At 43.1% G+C, this 25,379-nt stretch overlaps 1 protein-coding gene and 1 long non-coding RNA gene across 4 annotated transcripts in view; one reads left to right on the top strand and one right to left on the bottom strand.

Moving 5' to 3' along the window:
* The window catches only part of MZT2B (mitotic spindle organizing protein 2B), a 29,930-nt gene extending 17,266 nt beyond the window's left edge, over positions 1 to 12,664 (bottom strand). For both annotated transcript variants that reach the window (XR_008847411.1, XM_056537277.1), the window contains exons 1-3: positions 12,352 to 12,664; positions 5,124 to 5,272; positions 3,342 to 3,533 (exon numbers count right to left, since the gene is read on the bottom strand). Coding sequence is in view for 1 of the 2 variants with exons in the window: in XM_056537277.1 (XP_056393252.1) it covers positions 3,342 to 3,533; positions 5,124 to 5,272; positions 12,352 to 12,515 (505 nt within the window). In the remaining variant the exon portion in view is untranslated. The remainder of the gene's footprint in view (positions 1 to 3,341; positions 3,534 to 5,123; positions 5,273 to 12,351) is intronic.
* The window catches only part of LOC130286498 (uncharacterized), a 33,889-nt gene continuing 21,080 nt past the window's right edge, over positions 12,571 to 25,379 (top strand). For both annotated transcript variants that reach the window (XR_008847413.1, XR_008847412.1), the window contains exons 1-2: positions 12,571 to 12,707; positions 19,689 to 19,822. This is a non-coding gene — a long non-coding RNA (uncharacterized LOC130286498). The remainder of the gene's footprint in view (positions 12,708 to 19,688; positions 19,823 to 25,379) is intronic.

Below are 25,379 nucleotides of genomic sequence, written 5' to 3'. Positions count from 1 at the left end.
CTCCCCAGCAGCGGGACCCCCGCGATCTGACATCTTATCCCCTATCCTTTGGATAGGGGCTAAGATGTCTAGGGGCGGAGTACCCCTTTAAGGCACTGCAAGAGAAACACACTTCTTGTTGGTTTCCCTTTCAGATTACAGCAATAGTGGAGGCTGCCAGCAGCACGGCTGCATGTGATCAACATATTTTGGAGGACTTTTCAAACAAGAAGGGACCAAAAAATATGATCTTCCACTATTGTTTAAAGGACAACTGCAGCATTATTTCACTTATCCACAGGATAGGGGATAAGTGTTTGATTGTGGGGGGGTCCGACTGCTGGGACCCACCGCGATCAAACACTTATCCCCTATCCTGCAGATAGGGGATAAGTTGTTTTCGGCCACAGATGGCCTTTAAGACCTCTTATGGAGTTCTCCTTATAAAATACAATGGTCTACATAGATCATCCAATAAAAACCCTACTTGGCTCTAATAGTATCTGGGATAGATAACTGTACAGAAAAAGTTACCATGCTATACAGAACAGGTATTCCTCCAAGTCTCCCAGACATCAGATAAATGGCATCTCCCATACAACGAACTGTTCTAGGTCTCTTCTGCAGAGTGAAGACACTTTAGGGCCAATGCAAGGAGTTTCCTAGCTGAATTTCCTCAGTGGATCCACAATGCCCAGAATTGGTACTCATCTTGCAAAGAATTTTACCACAGAAAGTCAGATTCAAAAAGAAAAGTCCCATTGACTTTTCCAAGTGGATTCTAACAAAGGAATGAACATGTTCATTCTTTTGGCAGAATCTGTATCCACACCAAAAGTTCAGTTACAAAACATCCATATAGTGTGTACAATGCAGCAGAATCCCACTGAAATTGATGAGATTCTGCAAGCAGAACATCCGTAGTGTGCATGGGCCATTACACATATAGCTGGGCACAGTATATTCTTATAAGTTGCCGCCTTTTCTGCTCTGAATAAGAATAGATAGCAAATTGCTTGTATTCCACACATCATAAAAACTACCTACCTATACTACAAATTTTGATGCAAGCCGTTTACCTGTCAAGAATAGATATAGGAGCACTTGTTCAGTATAATTGTGTCTAAACCCCAAAGGAATTGACACTGCCATTGCATGAATGTACATACCAAGGCAAAGTCTACACATTAAGCCCCACTTGCAGCAGTCAGATCACAATAGGAACCATAACATTGCACATGCAACCAAGTAGTTTTTTGTAAATTGAGTCCGATAATGGTAGGTTCTCATGTACGTTTAACAGTTAACCTGAGGAATGTCATTTAAAGGCCTTATTCTAGGTCTTTTTTCCTTGATGGCCCAGAGTCAGGATAGGCCATCAATATTGGATTGGTCGGGTCCAACACCTAGCGCACCTGCCTCAGCATCCACAATGAATGACGTTGGTACCAGACAGCTCCACACATTGTAGTGTAGTGGTCATAGAGATACTGCAGCTTAGCTTCCATTTAAACAGGTACTCTGGAGAAAGAGAATGTTTTCAAGCCAACTGATGCCAGACAGTTAAATACGGTAGATTTGTAAATGATTTCTATTTAAAATCTACTAAAAGTTGACCCTACACAAGATGTTTCCACTAGTCTCTGACTTCTGCTGGAGATGTGGGGGAGCCCTGGGAACTTTGACTCACGTGTGGTGGTCATGTCCCTCTCTTCACCCATTCTGGACTGTAGTGTTGTCCCGTATACTAACCATCACTGGGGTATCCCAACGACCCGAAAGTCCTCCTGTTAACGATTCTCCCTAGATCGCAGAACTCTCCACCTAAGTTATTGGCACATTTCCTACTGATGGTGGCTAGGACGGTGATACCCAGACATTGGAAGGAGACCTGCCCTCCCTCACTTTCCGAATGGTATAAGGAGATCCACTTCATTAGTCGCATGGAGGAGCCCATGGCTGATTCCTCTGGTGCCTCTGCCAGATACTCTGCAGTTTGGCAACCATGGTTCACATTTACCGAAACCTCTCTCTACCATTCTGATTAGGCATACTCATATTTACTGGACCTCTTCCCTGACCTTGTGACCTTCACTTCTGTGCAGAGACCGGGTCGCGGAGCAGGTGACCTCTTGGCGTTCAGGTTTGTGGTTTTTGTTGTTCCTTTTTTTTAAATTTCCCCTCCTCCCCCCCCCCTTCTTTTTCTTCTACCTTTTCCTCTCCATCAATCCTTCCTGGATTTCCCCTCGCCCTCCCTTCCTCCCTACCCTCTCTGAATCCCCAACCTGTCGCCCCCTCCCTCGACCCCTCCCTATCCCCATTCTTACCCCTTCTATCTACCCACCTATGTGCCCCTCCCTGTTTTCCTCTTGTTTTTCTTTTTTCTCTGATCCACTGGATCTCCACTAATACCACTATGTTGTGATGCTATGCCCAGTGGGACTTGACGACACCACGTAGATACAACCGACATTGCATATTTGTTACCATGTCCCTCTCCTTTTGAGTGTTAAGTTTCGTGTGTTGTGCAACGCTATTACTGCTTCTCGTTGATTCCCACTCCACTGCGTTGGAGACAATGTGGTTCAGCTCTGTATGTTTTCCCTATTTTGTTATAATAAAACTACTTTTGAATAATAATAAGAAAAAAAAAAAAAATCTGCTAAAAACTGTTAAAACGTATCTGCTGCATGCCCAGCCAGAAGTCTATTCTTTCCAGTCAATTAGGGGGCTCTCTGTTGTCACCTCTGCCCATGCCCAAAACTGTTCAGAGCAGGACAGGTTTGCAATGGGGATTAGTTACTGCTCTGGACTGTTCCTGACACAGACAGAGGTGGCAGCAGGGAGCACTGTGTCTAATTGGAAAGAATTACAGTTCTTTTTCCACAGCATACAGCAGCTGATAAGTACTAGAATGCTAAAGATTTTTAAGTAGACTTAATTTACATATTTGTATAACTTTCTGGCACCAATTGGTATAAGAAAATGTTCTTGTCTCCACAATGGCCACTACACAATGCAGTAAGCCATCTGCTTCTGGCTACATTTTTATGTGCTAAAGCTATGGCAAATAGCTGATCGGCAGGGATGCCAGGTGTCAGACATCAATGGTCGATCCTGAGAACAAGCTATCAATAATAAAGTCCTGGTAATCCCTTTCATTTCCGCACTAGTATAAAGAAGTCAATATACCTGGTTCCTAGTATGAAAGCAGACTACTGGGGACTTTTATGAAAACATGTGCAGATAAAGTCGTGATGTAAATGGAGAAATGTGTTAATGTAAATCTGAGCACTATCTTGCAACAGTTTGCATAAATGTTCCCCAGAGCCATCCAAGTAGAATATACTAACAAAAGCAACCTGCAAATGGTGAGAACAGGCAGCAAGAAAGCTGGAAGGAACCAGGGGGACCTTGAGTAAGAGCTGAACAAGCATCGACAGGGCTGTAGACCACAATCTTAGCTCCTTTAATTCTTGGTGCTCGAAGATAAGAAGAGGAAAAGGAGTGTGGAGCTGGAATTTTACTGTTCTTGACTGTGAGAAATGGAAGTTCTAATATGAAGAGACAAACATCAAAAAAAGAAGCGACGTGGCGGATTTCAGAAACATTGGTTAAGAGCAAGGATATCACCTCCAAACATGTTAGTCATTCTAAGCAACACAATAAAAATGTGCACTTGCTTGAGTAAAAAAATGCATATATAAAAAGGCAGGAAAAAAAACTCTAACTCTAACTCTGAACTCTATACACACCACATTTATTTTCATCTGCCTATGCAAAAAAAATCTGTTTACTATGAGCAAGAAAGAACACTTTACTGTCTCTGCTTACTGCTATTCGCTCACTGGCGAAACAATAAACAATATGCCAAGGTATACACCAAATCAGAAAAATGTGCCAGCATTCTTGGCTGTAAGGATTATTTCACATGGGATGGAAATATTAAGGATATTCTACAGCAGTGATCTTATACCTGTGGACCTCCAGATGTTGCAAAACTACAACTCCCAGCATGCCCGGACAGCCGTTGGCTATCCGGGCATGCTGGGAGTTGTAGTTTTGCAACATCTGGAGGTCCGCAGGTTGAAGACCACTGTTCTACAGGTAAGTCTGCAGCAGCAAGTTTACACCAAATAGATCAGTTATCTGCAATGTTACTGCAGCTAAATCTGCAACACTAAAGGATTATTACAGGTTTTGCTGAGAATATAAAGATTGCAACACAGGTCAATTTCAACCCAGATTCTGAGCGGATCTTATCTGCAGTGTGTGGATAACCGTTCATAAAATCATATCCACTTAATAACTTCTGTACTACGCTGCAATGCTGAGCCAGGGGCAAATGTGAGTTCTGACATAAAAACAAGGCTTGTTAATAGATTGTGGGTGTAGAACTTTAAAAATACTGAAGAATTGACTAATGTGAGGAAATAGAGGAAATACAATTTTATTTCCAGTAAGACACCAAAACCATCACCAATCTGTTTTCATCTGCATCTGTTGGTAGTGGAAAAACTGAAAAAATTATGTGGTAAACAGTGTAAATATTCTGCCGAGAACTTTGGCAACTGGAAGAAGAAAAATCGGAACTTCTTTACAGAAGAGACAGTTATCAATCACATTATATTAAAGAGGACTGTTGTCTCTTTGTAAAAAGTGAGACACCGGGATAGTAAGGTGATCAGGCCCCCTGTTCTGGAAACATACGGCTTCTTAGCCCCTCTGATGAACTAGTTACTTCGTCAGATGGGCAGGGATGGCATTATACAGTGTAGTGCATTAACACTGTACCAGGATGGGAGATGTGCATACTTTCTGACCAGGTATGTTTTCAGCTCCCAAAGCTGGACACAGGCCCCGTCCATTAAATATGCACAGCCCCCCCATCCTATTACCGTGCACACTGTAAAGTGGCGTCCTGCCCATCTGATGGAGTAACTAGGGCAAATGAGCCCTATATCTTTGGAACAGGGGGGGGGGATCACCATACTATAAACATGTATGTGATCAGCCCCTCCTTGCTTATCTATAGATGCCAAGTCTGCTTTAAGGCATTGCTAGTGACCCAAATGATAAGTAAATTAGGAAAGTCATATCTCAATCAACAATGCACTGAGAAAGCTGTTGTTCCTAGTACCTACCTCTTGTATCTGAATGTGTAGTCAGTAAGGCAGCAGAATTTGCCTCAGCAGAGACAGGATCTGTAAGCCTGTGTCCAGCACACATGGATTTCAGCATCTGGAACACTGCCAGCGGAGCCACATTCATCTTTAATAAATCCACAATTATTCTGTAAATGCAAAGATAGAAAAAAATTATCTAAAAATGGAGCAGTTGTTGCACATAAAATAAAAAAGTAAAAAGTACACATCGACATCAGACAGAAGAAAGGGGTATACCAAATAACTGGCATGCTACACTATTCTACACCGAGATTACTAAAAATAAACAAAAAAAAAGTATGGTCACATTTTTAACATGGCAGCCTACAGGCAACAGAGGACTCAGAGTAGCAACTATTAAAGCAGCAGGTCAATGACGATTGTGCAGCACTGTGTCATCGTCCCCAACACTCTCTGCAGATCATGGCTGTGCGAAATCCATCTCCAGCACCATAGAATCAGATCACACTGAAAAATGACTCTTGTGCAAAGTGCTGTATTTATGGGAAGTCATTTGTCATTGATCATTATCTTAACCAGCAGCTTTTTCCCCCGAAGAAATCTCAATTTAGTCCCACTGCTGGTAGCATACAGCTGCTAAAAAGTACAGGAAGGGTAAAGATTGTTTAATAGAAGTAATTTACAAATCTGTTTAACTTTCTGGCACCAGTTGACTTCCAAATTTCTGAATGCGGATTCCGCACATATTCCGCACCAGCCAAAAACCACCCAAATGAATGCGGAAGCGAAATTTGTGTGGAAATTCTGCCGTGTGAATAGACCCAAAGGCAGAATTGGAGCACCATAGAGCGAGGAAAGGTAATACCTTGCTCCCAGATAACTTTTAAGTCTAGGCATGTTCCAACATCTCAAAAGTCAAAAGCACAGAAAGCTTTCTCACACCACATTTCTGATTTTGGGGGGCAGGGCAAATTATCACCCTTATATTTCTGAATATTGCATAAAGTGAATCTGTCAGCAGCACCACCTGCACTAACCTGCTGGTATAGAGTATTAGTGTCGGCGATGCTGATTCCAAAGTTGCTTACGTTTTAAGTGGCCCTGTTTCCGAGATATGCCCGGGCATTGAAATCAGTGTCACCCGCACTATTACCCTGAACCAGTGGCTTAGCGCAGGTGACATTACCTGTCACACATGCCGTATTTTTCTGCAGCTGATTTTGCTACCCATGGACTTCAATGGGTAGGAAAATACGTAGCAAAATAGGGTACATGTGACCATACCCTTAAGGTGGTTTTAAGGGGATGATAAACTAATTTGTGCTATAGCCCCCATGTAAAGTAAAAACAAAGAAACTTGCATACTCACCTCCACCGATCCCTTGCTGTGCCAATGGCATTTTGTGCAGGCAGGAACTACCCGCTTAGACCAGGAATTGGATTAGGCTCAGTGGGGGAGATTTATCAATTTTGTCTGTGAGAAGCAGCTTTTTATGCATTTTTTTTCTATTCTTTTCGAGGGCTGTGTGCCTTATTTTCAAAAAAGGCCCAGAGACTTGATAAATATGGCATATTTTTTTTTTTTATTACCTAAGAAAGCGCTTGGAGAAGCCAAAAGCACAGGCATTTTCCACAGAGCATTTTTTAAAAGGACACCACAATCTAAAATCAGGTAACACTATGTGCAACACAGCAATTTTTCCTTGTCAAAGGGTTAAATAATTCTGCCACACGTTGCTATTTACAGGACCTTAAAAAAAAAAAAATAAAAAAAAACTTGGAGGTAAAAAAAAAACAACAAAAAAGGGTTTGGCTTTTCACATGGAAATTTAGACTCAATTCAAAAAGCTGCGGCCAGGTGGAGATATTAAAGCAAAACTGTTCTTTAACAAAAATGCGGATTTGTAAATTAGAAAGAAACAAGATTTTTTACATTTAATTTGGTAAAAAGATGGAACAATTTAGTAAATGTAAAGCAGCGCATTAATAAAGCTATGACCCCCGCTGGCGCATATATATTTATATTAGGGATCGACCGATTATCGGTTTGGCCGATATTCACGATTTTGGACGTTATCGGTATTGCCCTCTTTAAATCAATGATCTGCAGCCACTTCTTCGGGGCCGGGGGGTTTGGGGGAGGTGTGTGTGGTGAAATAGCCGATAACTTATACCGGAATATCGGTATAAATTATCGGCTATTGGCCTGAAAGGCCACAGATTATCGGTATCGACCCTAAAAAAAAAGCAATATCGGTCGTTTCCTAATATATATCCCCTGCCGGCACATATATATGTATATGTGTGTGTGTGTGTATGTATGTGTTATACATACATATACACACACCCACACACACACACACCCACACGGCGCTTATCTATCAATAAATAAATATATATATATATATATTTTTTTTTTATTATACCCCCGCGCTGGCGCATTAATATTAATATGTATACACACATACTCTCACTCTCCCTCCCCCCCCCCCCCCGCATTAATAAAGTTACTACCCCCGCCAGCGCATTAGTCTTAATTTTCCATTGCAGCGCTATATGTGAATGGTATATCTATCAGAACGCATCCAGCAGCCACCAGCCAGATGATCCTGATAGATATACGATTCATTCATAGCCCTGGCGGCTGCATTTGTATATAGATGTGCTGGGGGGGGGGGCAGACATTTAGCGTTATCTGCCCCCGACAGCGCTTCTATATACATATGCAGCCGCCATGCTGGATGTGCTGCTATCAGATATACTTGTCACATATAGTGCTGCACGGGAAAATTAAGACAAATGCGCTATATGTGACATGTATAACTGTCAGCAGAGCATCCAGCAGCCGCCCAGCCGATGAGGGGGTATAAATATAAACAAAAAAGCTGGCGGGGGTCATTACTTTATTAATGCGCAGCGGGGGTATATTTTTATAATGCGCTGGGGGGGGCTAGATATATAGCGCTATATGTCTGCCCCCACTGGCAGCGCTATATATCTTGCCCGTCCCACGACACTTTTAATATACATATGTCCCCTCACATAGTTCATTTTTAAATCTCCTGCTGGGATCCCTGATTGACTCCTCAGTACAGACCATTCAGGGCTCCCAGCGGGGAATTTGAAAATATAAGTTAAAAAATACATTGTGATCGCAGGGTTGCGGAGCATGCCACCCGCTCCCCTGCTTAACTTCTGAACGGATTGGGTCTCAGAAGTGAGACCCGGTGTGATCAATCCCTCAGCCTGTACTACAACCCCCATCATGGAACAGAGTCTGATCCATGATGGGGATTGTAGTACAAACACTAATGTAGCCTCCCCAGCTGTCTGCAGACTCCTGCAGCCAGGGAATTACTACTCCCATCATAGAAACAAGTCTTTTCCATGATGGGAGTAGTAGTAGTCCCGGCTGTGGAAGCCTTTAGGCAGAGGTGTTAAACCGGCATTACATACATACGAATGTTATAACAGATCTTAATAGCAAGTAGCAAGGGACTAAACTGTAAGAGGGTTCTGCCGACGTTTTCAAAAGGTTGCCTCTACCCTGGTCTATATTTGCGCATTTTTTTTTACATTTTTTTATGATATGCACCAATTAATGTGCTTTATTTAAAAAGGCGCATATAGTAAATATCTTTCACTGCCTATGTCAAAACAGAATTCTGCTTCTCCCAGTCATTTTTGTTAAAACGACATATGAAAAAGGCGCAATTTTTTTTTCGCAAATAGCAAAAGATCCGCAACGGGAACAGCTTGATAAATCTCTCCCAGTATGTTTGGCATTTCATCAGGAGAGCAGATAATTGTAGCAAGTAAACAGGGTAGACTGAAGCATTGGAGCGGGTGAGGAGAGCACAATGTAAGGGTGCGTTCACACGGCCATCTGTCCCCGTTTTTTTATCCCCGTCTCGGTTCCGCTCTTGCAGGCTGTAAACGGATTAAAAACGGTTTTAACAAAATCCTATTCATGTCAATGGGATTTTTTACAATCCGTTTACATCCGTCTGCACTCATTTCATTTTTTTTGACGGCAGAAAAAACGGCACATGCAGTATTTTTTTTCTTCTGTCAAAAAAACGGAAGAAAAAAATAAAAATAAAATACAGTAAATTTAACATTGAAGTCTATGGAAAATGGATGAGACTTTAATGTCATCAGTTTGCATCCGTTTTTACTTCTTATAATTCTTAGAACCAAAAAAAATATATATTTTTTTTGTTTATTAACCCTTTGGGGATGGAGGGTTTTCCAGTTTTTGCACTTATGATTTTTAAAAGGTAAGGTGGAAAAAACAAAACTCAATTTTGCAGCTAAAAATCCATATAATGGCTTATTTTTTGCACCACCAATTCTACTTTGTAATGGCATCAGTCATTTTACCCAAAAATCTACGGCGAAACGGTAAAATAAATCATTGTGCAACAAAATTGGAGAAAAAATGCCATTTAGTAACTTTTGGGGGCTTCTGTTTCTACGCAGTGCATTTTTCGGTAAAAATAACACCTTATATTTATTCGATTAAAATGATACCCTACTTATATAGGTTTGATTTTGTCGTACTTCTGGAAAAAATCATAACTACATGCAGGAAAATGTAGTAGTTTAAAATTGTCATCTTCTGACCCCTATAACTTTTTATTTTTCCGCATATGGGTCGGTATGAGGGCTAATTTTTTGCACCGTGTTCTGACGTTTTTAGCGGTACCATTTTTGTATTGATCGGACTTTTTGATCACTTTTTATTCATTTTTTCATTATATAAAAACTGACCAAAAATACACAAATTTGGACTTTGGAATTTTTTTGCACGTACGCCATTGACAGCGCGGTTTAATTAATGATATATTTTTATAATTCGGACATTTCCACACACGGCGGAACCACATGTTTATTTTTAATTACACAGTTTTTTTCTTTAATTGGGAAAAGGGGGGTGATTCAAACTTATTAGGGAAGGGGTTAAATGATCTTCTTTCAGTTTTTTTTCCCCACATAGGGACCTATAACACTGCACACAAACTGATCTTTTACATTGATCAATGGTTTCTCATAGGAAACCATTGATCATTGATTCTGCCGCTTGACTGCTCATGCCTGGATCTCAGGCATTATGCAGTCATTCGGCAATCGGACAGCACGGAGGAAAGTAGGGACCCTCCTGCTGTCTTTACAGCTGTTCTGGATGCCGCAATTTCATTGCGGCAATCCTGAACAGCCCCCTGAGCTAACCGGCAGTGCTTTACTTTCACTTTAGATGTGGTGTTCAACTTTGAATGCCACGATCCGTGCCGCTCGCTATTAGCCACGGGTCCCGGCCGTTGTTTAACGGTCGGGCCCGACCCTCTATGAAGCGGGGCCATGGCGTGGCCCCGCGTTATAGAAAGGGAGTGGGCTGAGGGCGTACAGGTATGCCCTCCGTCTCCAAGGAGTTAACTGAACAATAACGGATACAAACGGATAACATCCGTTTGCATCCCTTATTGTCAATTTTTTTTAAAGTCCTTTTAGATTTTTGACAGGAGAAGAATGGGACAGGTCTAGATGGCAGTGTGATCGCAGCCTTATTTATTCATTATTTTCTAGCCCTAGCAGGCAGCTGTTAGTGTAATAAAATCAGAAACCCCCCTTTAAAAGTTTTGCCCAAGGCATTCTTTTTCCAGGTAAGGGTTTGTTCACACGACCGTTGCGTTCCAGTCAATAGGATCTATCAGTTGTGCCCTGACCTGTGTAAGGTTGTTTCAGCACCAAAAAAATAAATAAACAAATAGAAAATAAAAAAAATGGACCCTGAACAGGTAAGAGCTCAACAGTCATGTGGTGTCCTCGGTACTCACCTGCCCTGATGATTCCTTGTGCCACTGTATAGCACTTCCTGGGCTTGATTTCAACACAAGGAGATGCCCGCTAAGCAAAGCTTTGGCTGAGTTGAGTCCACACTGCGGCCAGTGATTTGCTGAATGGGCAATTACATATTTTGAGACAGACCTGGTGATGGTACACAGCAGGACAGGGCACCATCAGAGCATCTGTATGGCTGGGTTCACATCACCTTTTTTCCCGATACGGGACCGCATACGGTTGGGGGGAGCTAAAACCGGGCGCTCCCGTATCCCTGCCGTATGCTGCCTGTATGTAATGCATTTCAATGAGCCGACTAGAGATGAGCAAACTTACAGTAAATTCGATTAGTCACGAACTTCTCGGCTCGGCAGTTGATGACTTTTCCTGCATAAATTAGTTCAGCTTTCAGGTGCTCCGGTGGGCTGGAAAAGGTGGATACAGTCCTAGGAAAGAGTCTCCTAGGACTGTATCCACCTTTTCCAGCCCACCGGAGCACCTGAAAGCTGAACTAATTTATGCAGGAAAAGTCATCAACTGCCGAGCCGAGAAGTTCGTGACGAATCGAATTTACTGTAAGTTCGCTCATCTCTAGAGCCGACCGGAGTGAACCGTTCGGCTCATTTTTGCCTGTATGCGGTTTTCTACCGGACCAAAAACAGTGGTTGACTACGGTTTTAGGTCCAGTGGAAAAACACGTACGGGCAAAAAATGAGCCGACCGATTCACTCCGGTCGTCTCATTGAAATAGATTACATACGGCATACAGGCGGCATACGGCAGGGATACAGAAGCACATGATTTTAGCTCCCCCAGCCGTATGCTGTCCCCTATTGGGAAAAAATGTGATATGAACCCAGCCTAAGGATCAGAGCTGGTGAGTACAACTCATTGTAAAACTCACCTATAATACTCTAGAGTAGTGGTCTCCAACCTGTAGACCTCCAGATGTTGCAAAACTACAATTCCCAGCATGCCCGGACAGCCAACGGCTGTCCGGGAATGCTGGGAGTTGTAGTTTTGCAACATCTGAAGGTCCGCAGGTTGAAGACCACTGCTCTAGAGCAGTGTTTCCCAACCAGGGGTTTCCAGCTGTTGCAAAACTACAACTCCCAGCATGCCCGGACAGCCAGAGGCTGTCCAGGCATACTGAGAGTTGCAGTTTTGCAACAGCTGGAGACCCCTGGCTGGGAAACACTGCTCTTAAATGTTTACAGTGAACACAGCCTCAATCTCTGTATACAGCAGACAAGTGACGTGATAGCTTATGTAGGAGCCCAGCACCCGGTAGACTGAGCCTGGTCCGGATACAGATGTACACAAGACAGAGATGCTTCACCCCTGGTCAGCTATAAGCAGGCCCTCTGCCCAATTACACCCCAGCAGCCCGAGGCCTAGCTCTTACTTGAACACCTCCTGGTCCATGATAATGCCGGCCGCCTGCGCCAGCTCATACAGCTCAGCCTCCTCCGCCGTCAGCACCTTCTTCTTCTTACTCACGTACTTCTGCACCGAGCCGCTCACCGTCACCACAGCGTCTAGGCCGGGAGCGGGCGGAGGCGCGGCCATTGCTGCAGACCGCCGCTCTCCTCACACGGCCCCTGTGAAGGACAGAAGATAGCCGGTCACACGGTGTGAACAACGGGCTGGACGAAGCTCCGACAGCGGCCGTCAGTCCTACTTTCCCGCCCAAGGCCGCCGTCACACTACGCTTCCAGGTTGCCTAGCAACACAACGGAAACACCACTACTGTGCGCAATGGTAAAACTGCCGTCCGGAAACAAAAACCACTGTTCCGGAGTTTAGAAGGGAATGTCACAGATGGCTGCGTTCACACAGTCTTAGAATCAATCAAAATACACATGGAAGACTCTGCGCTGATTTTGAGGGGCTTATTCAGTGTAGTTCCCAAATAACACCCCGAAGAATTTATGGCTTCCTCCAGCTTCCATTGATTTTATAGTGTTAAAAAAAAAAGAAAAAAAGTGGTTTATAAATAAATAAACAAAACTGCAGGCCAGGGGGCAAGCGAACTACATGGGGGTCTTGAAACTACACACTGAGGGCAAGCTACAGGGTGTCCTAAATCGAAGTCCTTAAAGGAGAACTCCAGGATAGAAAAATTGTCCCCACATACTGCCGGGAGTAAAAAATAAAGGAGGTACATACCTTCCTTTGCTCCCCGGGGCCTCCCGTAACCTGCTCCGCTCCCCGCCACGATCCTCTTCCTGGTTGCTGGTGGTCGGCGAGTCATACTGCGCTCAGCCAATCACCGGCCGCAGCAAAGTCCCGACTCGGCAGGTGATAGGCTGAGCGGCAGTGTGAGAACACTTCAAGACACAAAATTCTTCACTACACCGGCACCTGCTGCCGAGGCCGAAAACGTCACACTGTCGTTCAGCCTATTGCCGGCCGAGTCGGAACTTCGCTGCGGCCGGTGATTGGCTGAGCGCAGTATGACTCGCCGACCACCAGCAACCAGGAAGAGGATCGCGGCGGAGACCGGAGCCGGTTACCGGAGGCCCCGGAGCAAAGGAAGGTTTGTACATCTTTATTTTTTACATCTTTATTTCTGGAGTTCTCCTTTAAGGACCCAGCCCATTTTCACTTTAAAGCGTACCCGTCAGATCCAACAAAAAACATTTTTTTTTATATATCACTCTACCTATTCCTGACCATGTACATCTAATTTTTATGTGTCTAGCACCTTTGTTTTTTTTATTACAATTTTAATTTAGCTCACTAGTCTGAAATCCTCTCAAAGGGAGGGGGTGTGGCCTCACTGTGCAGGTCTCCGCCCCCTCCCTCAGTATGCTGTCTGCTCACATCTCCCCTAGCATTAGCAAAACTACAACTCCCAGCTTGTCCTCACTGACCGTAGCGGGACACAAGCTGACAGTGGGAGGATTTTTCCTCCAGCTGTGAGCCCTGCACTCACAACTGTCAATCAAGGAAGTGTGTCCATGACATAGGTGATGATGCATGGACACAGCAGGATTAGTATGTGTCCAAGCAGGCAGGGGGGGGGCAGTTGTTTGACTGGCTTTTTCAGTATGAAATACTGAAATTTTATTAATGAAAGCAATTGCCAAACCTATTGGTTATACATGCTTTACAACATATCAAATGTTTTTGTATCTGACAGTGCCCATTTAAGGACGAGAGCATTTTTTGCAGATCTGACCACTGTCACTTTAAGCATTAATAACTCTGGGATGCTTTTACTTTTCATTCTGATTCCGAGATTGTTTTTTCGTGACACATTCTACTTTATGTCAGTGGTAAATATTCATCAATACTTGCATCATTTCTTGGTGAAAAATGCCAAAATTTTATGAAAAATTTGAAAATTTAGCATTTTTTTTATTTTAACTTTGAAACTCTCTGCTTATAATGAAAAAAGACATCCCAAATAAATGATATATTGACTCACATATACAATATGTCTACTTTATGTTTGCATCATAAAGTTGACATGTTTTTACTTTTGCAAGACATCAGAGGGCTTCAAAGTTCAACAGCAATTTTCCACAAAATTTTCTAAATCAGAATTTTTCAGGGGCCAGTTCTGTTTTGAAGTGGATTTGAAGGGCCTTCATATTAGAAATACCCCATAAATGACCCCATTATAAAAACTGCACCCCTCAATGTATTCAAAATGACATTCAGTAAGTGTGTTAACCCTTTAGGTGTTTCACAGGAATAGCAGCAAATTGAAGGAGAAAATTCAAAATCTTTTTTTACACTCGCATGTTCTTGTAGACCCAGTTTTTGAAATTTTACAAGGGTTAAAAGGAGAAAAAGCCCCCAAAATTTGTAACCCAATTTCTGTCAACTAAGGAAATACCTCATGTGTGGATGTAAAGTGCTCTCTGGATTCACTAGAGGGCTCAGAAGGGAAGGAGCAACAATGGGATTTTGGAGAGTGAGTTTTTCTGAAATGGTTTTAGGGGGGCATGTCACACTTAGGAAGCCCCTATGATGCCAGAACAGCAAAAAAACAAAAACAAAAAATCAACATGGCATACTATTTTGGAAACTACACCCCTCAAGGAACTTAACAAGGGGTCCAGTGAGCCTTAACACCCCACAGGTGTGCTCTCACTTCTTAGCCATGCTGTGCGCCCGCAGAGCATTTTATGCCCACATATGGGGTAGTTCCGTACTCAGGAGAAACTGCGTTACAAATTTTGGGGTTCTTTTCTTCCTTTTACCGCTTGTGAAAATTTAAAGTATGGGGCAAAACCAGAATGTTAGTGTAACAAATTTAAAGGGTACCTCTCATCAAAAAAACTTTTGATATATTATAGATTAATTTGCAACAAGGAAGATAGTCCGGCACAGAACTGTAGTATGCAGTTAAGAACTCAGAACTTTATTTCAGCATAACGCAGTACACAGAAGCCTGACGCGTTTCGCACCGGAGTGCTTAGTCGTACCACTAAGCACTCCGGTGCGAAACGCGTCAGGCTTCTGTGTACTGCGTTATGCTGAAATAAAGTTCTGAGTTCTTAACTGCATACTACAGTTCTGTGCCGGACTATCTTCCTTGTTGCAAATTGTGTGAGCCGGAGGCGGTACCGGCGTGTCCGCAGCACGGACTAAGGAGCAGTTGCGGGTGTGGTGAGCGGTAATCCATTGTTGTGCATTATAGATAAATGTATGCAGAATAACTTTACAATTGCATGTTATTAAAAAATATGCTTCTTTCTATTTAATTTTCCACTTTGAAGAAATGACCACTAGGGGTCTCCCTACCAGTCCTGGCAGCAAGCATTTCAGACTCGTGCTGGAGTCCTAAACACTACGAGCTGCCAATCTGCTTTGTTCACAAAGGAGAACACTCAGAGCTGCCAGCCTGCTTTGTTCACAGCCTGTTTGGCTGTGAACAAAGCAGGCTGGCAGCTCTGAGTGTTTAGGACTCCAACATGAGTCAGAAATGCTTGCTGACAGGACTGATCAGGAAAAATACAATAGAAAGAAGCATATTTTTCATTAACATGCTATTGGAAAGTTATTCAACATTCATTAATCTAAAATATATCAAAAGTTTATTTGATGAGAGGTACCCTTTAATTTTTTTACACTAACATGCTGGTGTACACCCAAACATTACCTTTTCATAAGGGGTAAAAGGAGAAAAAGCCCCCCAAAATTTGTAACACAATTTCTCCCGAGTACGGAAATACCCCATATGTGGCCCTAAACTGTTGCCTTGAAATACGACAGGGCTCCAAAGCGAGAGAGCGCCATGCGCATTTGAGTCCTATTTTGTTTCCCAAACAGGGAGCGCCATGCGCATTTGAGTCCTATTTTGTTTCCCAAACAGGGAGCGCCATGCACATTTGAGGCACTGTTTCCCAAACAGGGTGTCTCCAAAACTCAAAACAATTTTCACTTTTGCACTTTTGTTTTTTCCTTCTAAAAATCATAGCTCGTTCAATTTTGCACCTACAAAATGTTTATGTCACCAATTGTACTTTGTAATGACATCACTTATTTTATAACATAATATGCACAAAACAAAAAAAAACGTATTTAAGGGGTGAAATAAAAAAAAAGCCATTTTGAAACTTTTTAAAGCTTCCGTTTCTGCGCAGTGAACTTTTCAGTAAAAATAACACCTTTTCTTTATTCTGTAGGTCCATACAGTTACAAGCATACCTAATTTATATAGGTTTTATTTTACTACTTTAAAAAATTATAACTACATGTACCAAAATTAGTATTTTTAAAATTGTCATATTCTGACCCCTATAACTTTTTAATTTTTCTGCATACGGGGCTATATGAAGGCTCAATTTTTGCTCTGTGTTCTGCGGTTTTTATTGGTACCATTTTTGTTTTGACGGGACTTTTTGCTAGCTTTTTATTAATATTTTTAGGATATATGAAGTGAGCAAAAATGCACAATTTTGGACTTTATGGACTGGTATTTTTTGGACTGGTATTTTTTTCTTGTACGCCATCGACCGTGCAGTTTAGCTAACCTTATATTTTAATAGTTGGGACATTTACACATGCGGCAGTACCACATATGATTATTTTATTAGGGAAGGGGCTTATTCACATTTATTATTTTTTTTTTAGCCCCATAGGGGGCTATACCATGCAGACTTCTGACTGCATATACTGATCAATGCTATACCATAGCATAGCAAAGATTAGTGTTATCGGCGCTCTGCTGCTCCAGCCTGCATGGCAGGCTTGGAGCAATAGAGAACCGATCGGATGTCGAGAAGGGAGGTATGTACCCTCCCACTGTCCTCTCAGCTGATCAGGACATCACGATTTTGTCGCGATAGTCCTGATCAGCTCCGCTGATCTGCAGGGACGCTTTTACTTTCATTCTAGATTTGATTGCAGAGTCTAAAGGGTTAATGCCGGGCATAGGCCCGATCGGCAGTGCCCGGCATTAACCCTGGGTCCTGGCTGCTGATAGCAGTCGGGTCCCACGGGGATTGAAGCGTTCTCTGCTCATGATACTGGTAACGGGAATGGGAATACTGGTAACGGGACTCAGGGGCCTAAAACTACTGGGGGGGGTCCTAAAACTACCTACAGCAAGCGAGCTAAATTCAGAGGGTCCTAAAACTACCTGCAAGGGGGGGGGGGGAGAGAGTCATCCCGACGAAACGTACGTTGGAACGAGCGGTACTGGGCATAAGTACACTGGTAGCTGAACATGTGATCAAATGAGATATTGTAGCAGTACATGAGGCGTGGTTGTAGTCATTAAGACTGGCCGGGATAAAATGCATTCCACTTAGGACTCTGACCTAATATTGTGCAATAGAGGGCTATGAGCTATATGTAATTTCATCTTTGGGGCTCCCATCTCTTCACCCTGTTGTATATATTATTGTTTATATATAGGCATTTATCATCATTTTTTACAAACATCCAGTTCTGCCAGTATTGTTTTTAAATTCCTGATGTTTCCTGTGTATTATGTCACTTATATTTGATAAATAAAGTATATAAAATTTTCAGTAGCAGCTGCTCAGTTCTTTTTGTATAAAACTGCAAGGGGGGGGGGGTCCTAAAACTACCTGCAGGGGGGTTGTAAAACTGCCTGCGGGGTCCTAGAACAAGGATCAAGCTAACTACAGGGAGATCCTAACACTACCTCAAGGGGGCCAAGCTACAGGGGGTCCTAAAACTACCTACAGAGGGGTTGTTAAAACTATCTACGGGGGATTGGGGGCAAAACGACCCGCACATTTGACTAACCGGAAACCGCTTGGACTGCTTGAAAATGCAACGTCTCATAAATGGCAATGCATTTCCTTGCGGAATCCACAAAAACATGTTTAATGTTTTTGTGGACGACAGAATCCGGATTTCCGTGCCATGTGAACAGTTTAGCTGCTGCAGAATTTCTGTGCGGAATTCTTCTTCAGAATTCCCCACAAAAATTCCATCATGTAAACAAGGCCTAATTACAGACCAGTAGGAGGGCTTGTTTTATGCAAGACCAATTGTACTTTGTATTGACATCACTCACTTTACTACAAAGTCTACTGCAAAGCCAAAAATAAATTATTTGTAGGGCAAGATTGAAAGAAAAGAAACACAATTTAGCAATCCAGGGGAAGGGGGGGTTTGTAAAAAAAAAATCAAGATAAATCCCTAAATAAATGCAACAAAATAAAAACAACCCTTTTGTAATTCTGAATAACCCCTTTAAGGCTAAGTTTCCACAGTCCCTGGGGTGGAGCCCATCCGAGTTAATCATGCAGACAAAATTCCAGTATCCATGATACTGTTTTATTATTGTTATTACCATTCCTTTTAATGTTTCTATTGTTTTAGACTATTTTATCTCAGCATCTTATCATGATTCATAATGAGTGTCATTGTCCCACATTTTAGTGAAAGATAATGTATTTCAAGTAACATAGTAACAGAAAGATTATCAGAATTAGGGTTATTTAGTTTAGAAAAAAGAAGGCTTAGGGGAGACCTAATAACTATGTATAAATATATCAGGGGGCAGTACAGAGATCTCTCCCATGATCTATTTATACCCAGGACTGTATCTATAACAAGGCGGCATCCTCTACGTCTAGAGGAAAGAAGGTTTCTACACCAGCACAGACGTGGGTTCTTTACTGTAAGAGCAGTGAGACTGTGGAATTCTCTCCCGGAGGAGGTGGTCATGGTGAACTCTGTAAAAGAATTCAAAAGGGGTCTGGATGCATTTTTGGAGAGTAAGAACATCGCTGGTTATGTATACTAGATTTATAGGGACAGAACGTTGATCCAGGCATTTATTCTGATGTCATATTTGGAGTCGGGAAGGAATTTTTACCATGAGGGTTTTTTGCCTTCCTCTGGATCAACTCAGTAAGGACTCATTAGGGATATAGTTTGAACTTGATGGACCTTGGTCTTTTTTTCAACCCTTTGAACTATGTTACTATATCATGTACTGTATTTACACCGTACCATCTATGTCGTACCAGTTGCTCATCCTTTTCCTCTGTAACATAACTTATTTCAATGTAATTATTATAGTGATTTTAAGTAAAAAATATATATACATACACTTAGCACAATACTATTATATTTACTGTAACGACATATGCATCATCTAAACATGATATATACATATACAATCCATTTTTCTATTTTCCTTTATTCCTATTTTTTACTTTATTTAATGCAACTACTGTATAAACTTCTTTATACATAAATCAAATCTACTGTATTTATTTACTTTTTTGTTTCATAATTTAGACTCGGATAGACCCGGATCGGTGATGCCCGACTTTAGCCAGCATGAAGCAGCCACTCCACCCAATCCATGGCCTCCTCACCTGATCGTTGGAAGCATCGCTAAGCCAGTCATAGCTAGGCTGCAGGATTTCGAGGTAGTCTGAAGGCACGCGCCGCACTACACAGGGAGGGGGCGTGGGATCGTTGTGAGGCGGTGTGTTTGGGGAAATGGTTAGGGGTTTGTTCTGGGGGTGGGGGGAGTGTATGTTTCTCTATGGTGCACAGCGGTGGCATTGTGCAGCCTGGTGGGCAACGCAAGTGATTTCCAAAGAAAAAAATGGTTATTCATTTTTCACCCCCCCCCCCCCCCCCCCCCCGGCTCTGTAATCTGTGCGCCGTAAGGCAGTTGCTTGGTCTGCCTTTTTACAGTGCAGGGCCTGTATACACCTTCACTCCTGTCAGAGTGAGACAGCCTATACCGGGGGCACATATTAGGTACACTAATATAGTTACGGTAATTGTATCTAATAAACACCTTTATTATTTACTTCTCATTTGTGTCTAATTTACCTGAAAGTAAATCTGTTATCAGTGTCACATGCACTAACCTGTCGGTACAGACAACTAATGCAGGTGACACTGATGACAACAGTACTTATTGTCCTGTTCCGTGCAGTGGTTCTTTGGCTATCTTCTTCGGTATCTTCAGCTCATGGCCCAACTTGAAGCATGGGCGCAGCTTAGTGACATCACTGCTGCTGTTCTCTGCTGGGTCCCGCTGCTAGCAAACAGCAGCGGTGACGTCACTAAGCTCCACCATTGCTCCAAGTCACTCCCGGAGCTGAAGATACCGAAGAGGATAGCTGGAGAATCACAGCACAGAATGGGACAAGAAGTACTGTTGTCATCAGTGTCACCTGCACTAGCTGTTTGTACCGACAGGTTAGTGCATGTGACACTTATAACAGATTTCCTTTAAGGTCAATTTATTTTTTTTTATGTAGTTTTATAGATGTTAATATATCATTTACTGGTATTCTACTCGAATCTCTCCCATATAGCCTGAAGGACTGTATTCTTTTTGTTTCTGCACTTTTCTGAAACCAGCTGGCACTTTAGGCTGTTCATTTTCCAAATACTGCAGCAGTCTCAATTGAATAATCTTAGAATAGGACCACACTGTACTTTGCCTCCCGTTTGAGGTATCCATTAGCATCCTGCCAAACAGGGATGCCAACATATACTGTAACAGAGGGCAGCAGATACTGTTCATTTCAATGGCCCATTTGGATTGTATGTAAAAGTGAACTCAAAATTGTAGCAGAGTACCATCATACTCCTTGCTTAAAAGAGGCAAGCAAACAACAGGGTAAAGCAGCAACATCTCCATATATGTAGATACAAAATAATTTATATGCAAAAATATTGAAGAGCTTTATTGAAAAATATCACAAAGAGAATGAAGATACTGGATTTGCACTACTACAGGACAAGGCTGTGATCATACTGTGGCTTTGCAGTAGGCATTCACATGTACTCTACTATAATAGCATGCTCTGTTTCTAGTAGCTTGAGAATAAGTGTGGTGATGCTTGAAACAGAAGTTTTTCTACATATAGTGAGTGCCATTTTTCATTCTCTTTATGAAGATTTGTTTACTGAAAAATAGATTGCACAATTCATAAGATAAAATAAAAATATACGAAGAGAAATGTAAACCTCAACAAACACCGGAATCCACACATAAGAAAAGTACACATAAGAGTACTCTGGAGAGAGATTAACAACACACACAATGGCAAAAAGATTTAAATGCAGTGGGGAACAAACATCCACAATAAAAGTGCATTAATAAATAATCAATAGTAACGTAACATGTGCTATAAGAATTAATCATATAAAGTTATTATTATATACCCAAAGGCAAGTTAAACAGACTCCCGGATGAAGGTCCCACATGCAGAAACACATGTTGGAGTGGTGCTTTCCTGTTATAGGTAGTAATTGTTCTAGTGCAGGGTCTAAGATACCACCACTCCAATGTGCGTTTTGGCATGCGAGACCTTCGTCCAGGGGCTACTCCCAGACGATCTCACGTGCCGAAACATGCATTCGAGTGCTGCTATCCCGGATCCTGCACTAGAACAATTATTACCTACAACGGTTTGTATAGCTTGTACTTTTCTTATGTGCAGGTCCTGGCGATGTTGCCCTGTTTGTTGATGTTTGCATTCCTCCTCGTATATATATTTAATTTAAATATTTCTTTATTAAAAAGTTAAAACCGTATACATAAATAAAAAGACCATTACAATTCCATAATCACATAGAATAGAGTTCACATATACAAAGTCGTATTTATGTACAGCATATTCAACTATACATCTGTGACAAAAAATATGGGAAGCTTACAATTTCAAGAAAGAAACACAATATCCCATACAGTTCACAGTAGTATAGACAACTTTATAAATCATTTTCTATATTTTTCCCCTGATAACCAATTCCAACCAACGACCCCCCCCCCCCAACCAGGTTAGAAAAGAAAAATGTAATAAAAAAAATGTCAGTACATTTCCAAAAATCATTTATTTTATCTAATAAATGGTGCAGTCTATTGTTCAATAAAGCTCTCCAATATTTTTGCATACAAGTGACTCCTTTTCTGCTTCTTTGGGTTTGTATCACTATCATTCTCCCCACATTGCAGTTTCCCAATGCCCAGTTTCTTCTACAGCTTGTTTACTGCAGCTTCCACAGAAATTTAGGCCATTTCATGTAACACCTGCATTCAATTAACGCAAATCTATCTGCTAGTTACTGTCCAAGACTGATGCGTGTCCTGGCCGAGACTGGCACTAGGCCGAACAGCCCTCGATTTCAAGATAGGTGTCCGTTCCAGAGGTGGGACCCGATTTTAGGTGACATATCCAGAGAATATGCCATAAATGTCTGAAATTAGAATACCTCTATAGGCTGGTGTCACACACAGCAGTTTATTAATAAAGTGGTGCTGCAGTTTTTGAGCTAAAGCCAGAAGTGGATTTGGAAAGAATGGGAAATATAAAGGAAGGTATTGTACTTCCGGCTTTAACTTGCAGTGACACTCTTCCAAAATTCTGCTGTATGTCACACCAGCCTATAAAAGGTTCAGGAGGGAAATGTTAGACACAAGAACAAGGGTGCACAATCTGAGGTTATTATATAGGGCTAGGTTCACACTGGATCACCACCTGCCGTTTAATGTATTTTTCAGCATCCTGCGATAAACCCGATGTCGACATATACTGTAATGCATGGCGCTGGGTGGCATTCATTTTAATGGCCGAATGGAGTAATTGTTTGGACCACAAGCGTTGGGCGCCATTGAAAACAATGTCCTGGTTGGCCAGGACTCTTTGGCCCCCTCTGGTTGGCCTGGACTCTTTGGCCTCCTCTGGTTGACTGGGACTCTGCAGCTCCCTCTGGTTGGCTCAGCTATAAGCCCCCTATGGTTGGCAGGTACTTTGCGGGACCTTCTGGGACTCTATCGATACCTCTTTGTCCTCCTCAGGTTGGCCAGGACTCTGCGGTTACTTGGGACTTTTTGGCCCCCTCTGGCTGGCCAGGACTCTGCAGCCCCTAATGGTTGTCTGGGACTCTGTGGCCCCCTTTTTGGCTGGGACTCTGTGGCCCCCTGTGGATGGCTGGGACTCTGCGGCCCCCTGTGGTTGGCCAGGACTCTGCGGCCCCCTCTGGTTGGCCAGGACTCTGCAGGACTCTTTTTGGACAGAACTCTGCGGCCCCCTCTGGTTGGCCAGGGCTCTGCGCCCCCTCTGGTTGACTGGGACTCTGCAGCCCCCTTTGGATGGCTGGGACTCTGCAGCCCCCTCTGGTTGACCGGGACTCCCTGTGGTTGGCCAGGAATCTGTGGCCCTTTCTGATTGGCCAGGACTCTGCGGCCTCCTGTGGTTGGCCAGGACTCTGCGTCCCCTTCTTGTTGGCCGGGACTCTGTGGCCCCTTTGGGTGGCTGGGACTCTTTGGGACCCTTTGGGTAACTGGGACTCTTTGGCCCTTGTGGTTGACCGGGACTCTACAACCCCTTCTTTTTGACTGGGACTCTGTGGCCCCTATTGGTTGGCCAAGACTTTGTGACCTCTTTTGGTTGGCCATGACTCTGCAGCCCCCTATAGGTGATGGGGACTTGTGCCCTCCTCTTGTTGGCCAAGACTCTAGGACCTCTTTTGGTTGACCGGGACTCTGTGGCCCCCTGTGGTTGGCCAGGACTCTGCGGCCCCTTCTGGTTGGCCGACACTCTACGGCCCCTTGTGGTTGACCTGGACTCTGCGGCCCCCTTTAATTGGCCAGGACTCTTCAACCCCTACTGACTGTCCATGACTCTGAGGCCCTTTTTGGATGGCCAGGACTGTTTGGCGCCATGTAGTTGACCGGGAATCTGCGACCACCTCTAATTGACCAAGACTCTGTGGCTCTCTGTGGTTGACAGGGTCTCTTTGGCCTCTTCTTGTTGGCCAAGACACTCAGGCCCCCTGTGGTTGGCTGGGACTCTGAAGCCTCCTCTAATTGGCTGGGACTCTGTGGCCCCCTTTGGTTGGCCAGGACTCTGTGGCCCCTTCTGTTGGCCAAGACTCTGCAACATCTTCTGCTTGGCCACGACTCTTTTGCCCCCTATAGTTGACCAGGACTCTGTGGCCCCTGTGGTTAGCCAGGACTCTGTGCCCCCCCCCCCCACTTTTTGGCCTAGACTCTTTGGCCCCCTGTAGTTGACCGGGACTCTGCAGCCCCCTCTTTTTGGCCAGGACTCTGAGGCCTCTTGTGGTTGTCCGAGATTCTGCAGCCTCCTGTGGTTGGCCAGGACTCTGAGGCCCCTCTTTTTAGTTGGGACTCTGCGATCCCTTCTTTTTAGCCACTACTCTGAGACCCTCCCTGGTTGACCGGGATTTTGCATCCCCTATGGTTAGCCGGGACTCTTCAGCCCCCCTTTTTGGCCAGGACTCTGCGACCTCTTCTGGTGGGTCAAGACTCTGCAACCTCTTCTGGTTGGCTGGGACTCTTCGGCTTGCTGTAGTGGACTAAGACTCTGCTGCCCCCTTGGGTTAACAGGGACTCTGCTGCCCCATCTTATTGGCCAGGACTCTGAGGCCCCCTGTGGTTGGCTAGGACTCTGAGGCCCCCTATGGTTGGCTGGGACTCTGAGGCCCCGGTTTTTGGCCGGTACACTAAGCACCCTCTCTTGCCTGGGACTCTGCCTCAGAGTCCCGAATAAAAAGAGGGGACCACACTCTCTGGTTAGCCATGTGGAATCTGCCTGGCTCAGTGTGAACATGCTCTTATGTTTTATACACTTTATTAAAAATAAAACAGCACAGGTAAACAAAAAAGTTCTTTATTAAAAAAATATATATAAAGAACAGTATAAAAACCCAGATAACCATATAAAAATAATAATAAGGCATAGTTTTCCCGTTATCCTACAATAAATAAGTCACACCCTAAAGATACCATAGTGTATTTACACACAACCATGGTAAACTACTACAGTTCCATTATTTCTAAACCCACATTTTCACAGTATATATATTAAATTCACAGTGTTATATAAAGTTTCATGCTATTTTTGTCCAGTGTGAACATGCATACTGTCTATGATGCCGTTTAAAGCTAGGTTTCCTAGTTTTTTTTTTCTGAGTTTTATTTTTATTTTTTTTATT

This window comes from Hyla sarda, chromosome 1 (assembly GCF_029499605.1).
Source record: "Hyla sarda isolate aHylSar1 chromosome 1, aHylSar1.hap1, whole genome shotgun sequence".
Lineage (NCBI taxonomy): Eukaryota > Metazoa > Chordata > Amphibia > Anura > Hylidae > Hyla > Hyla sarda.
This window is presented reverse-complemented; position numbering and strand designations above follow the sequence as displayed.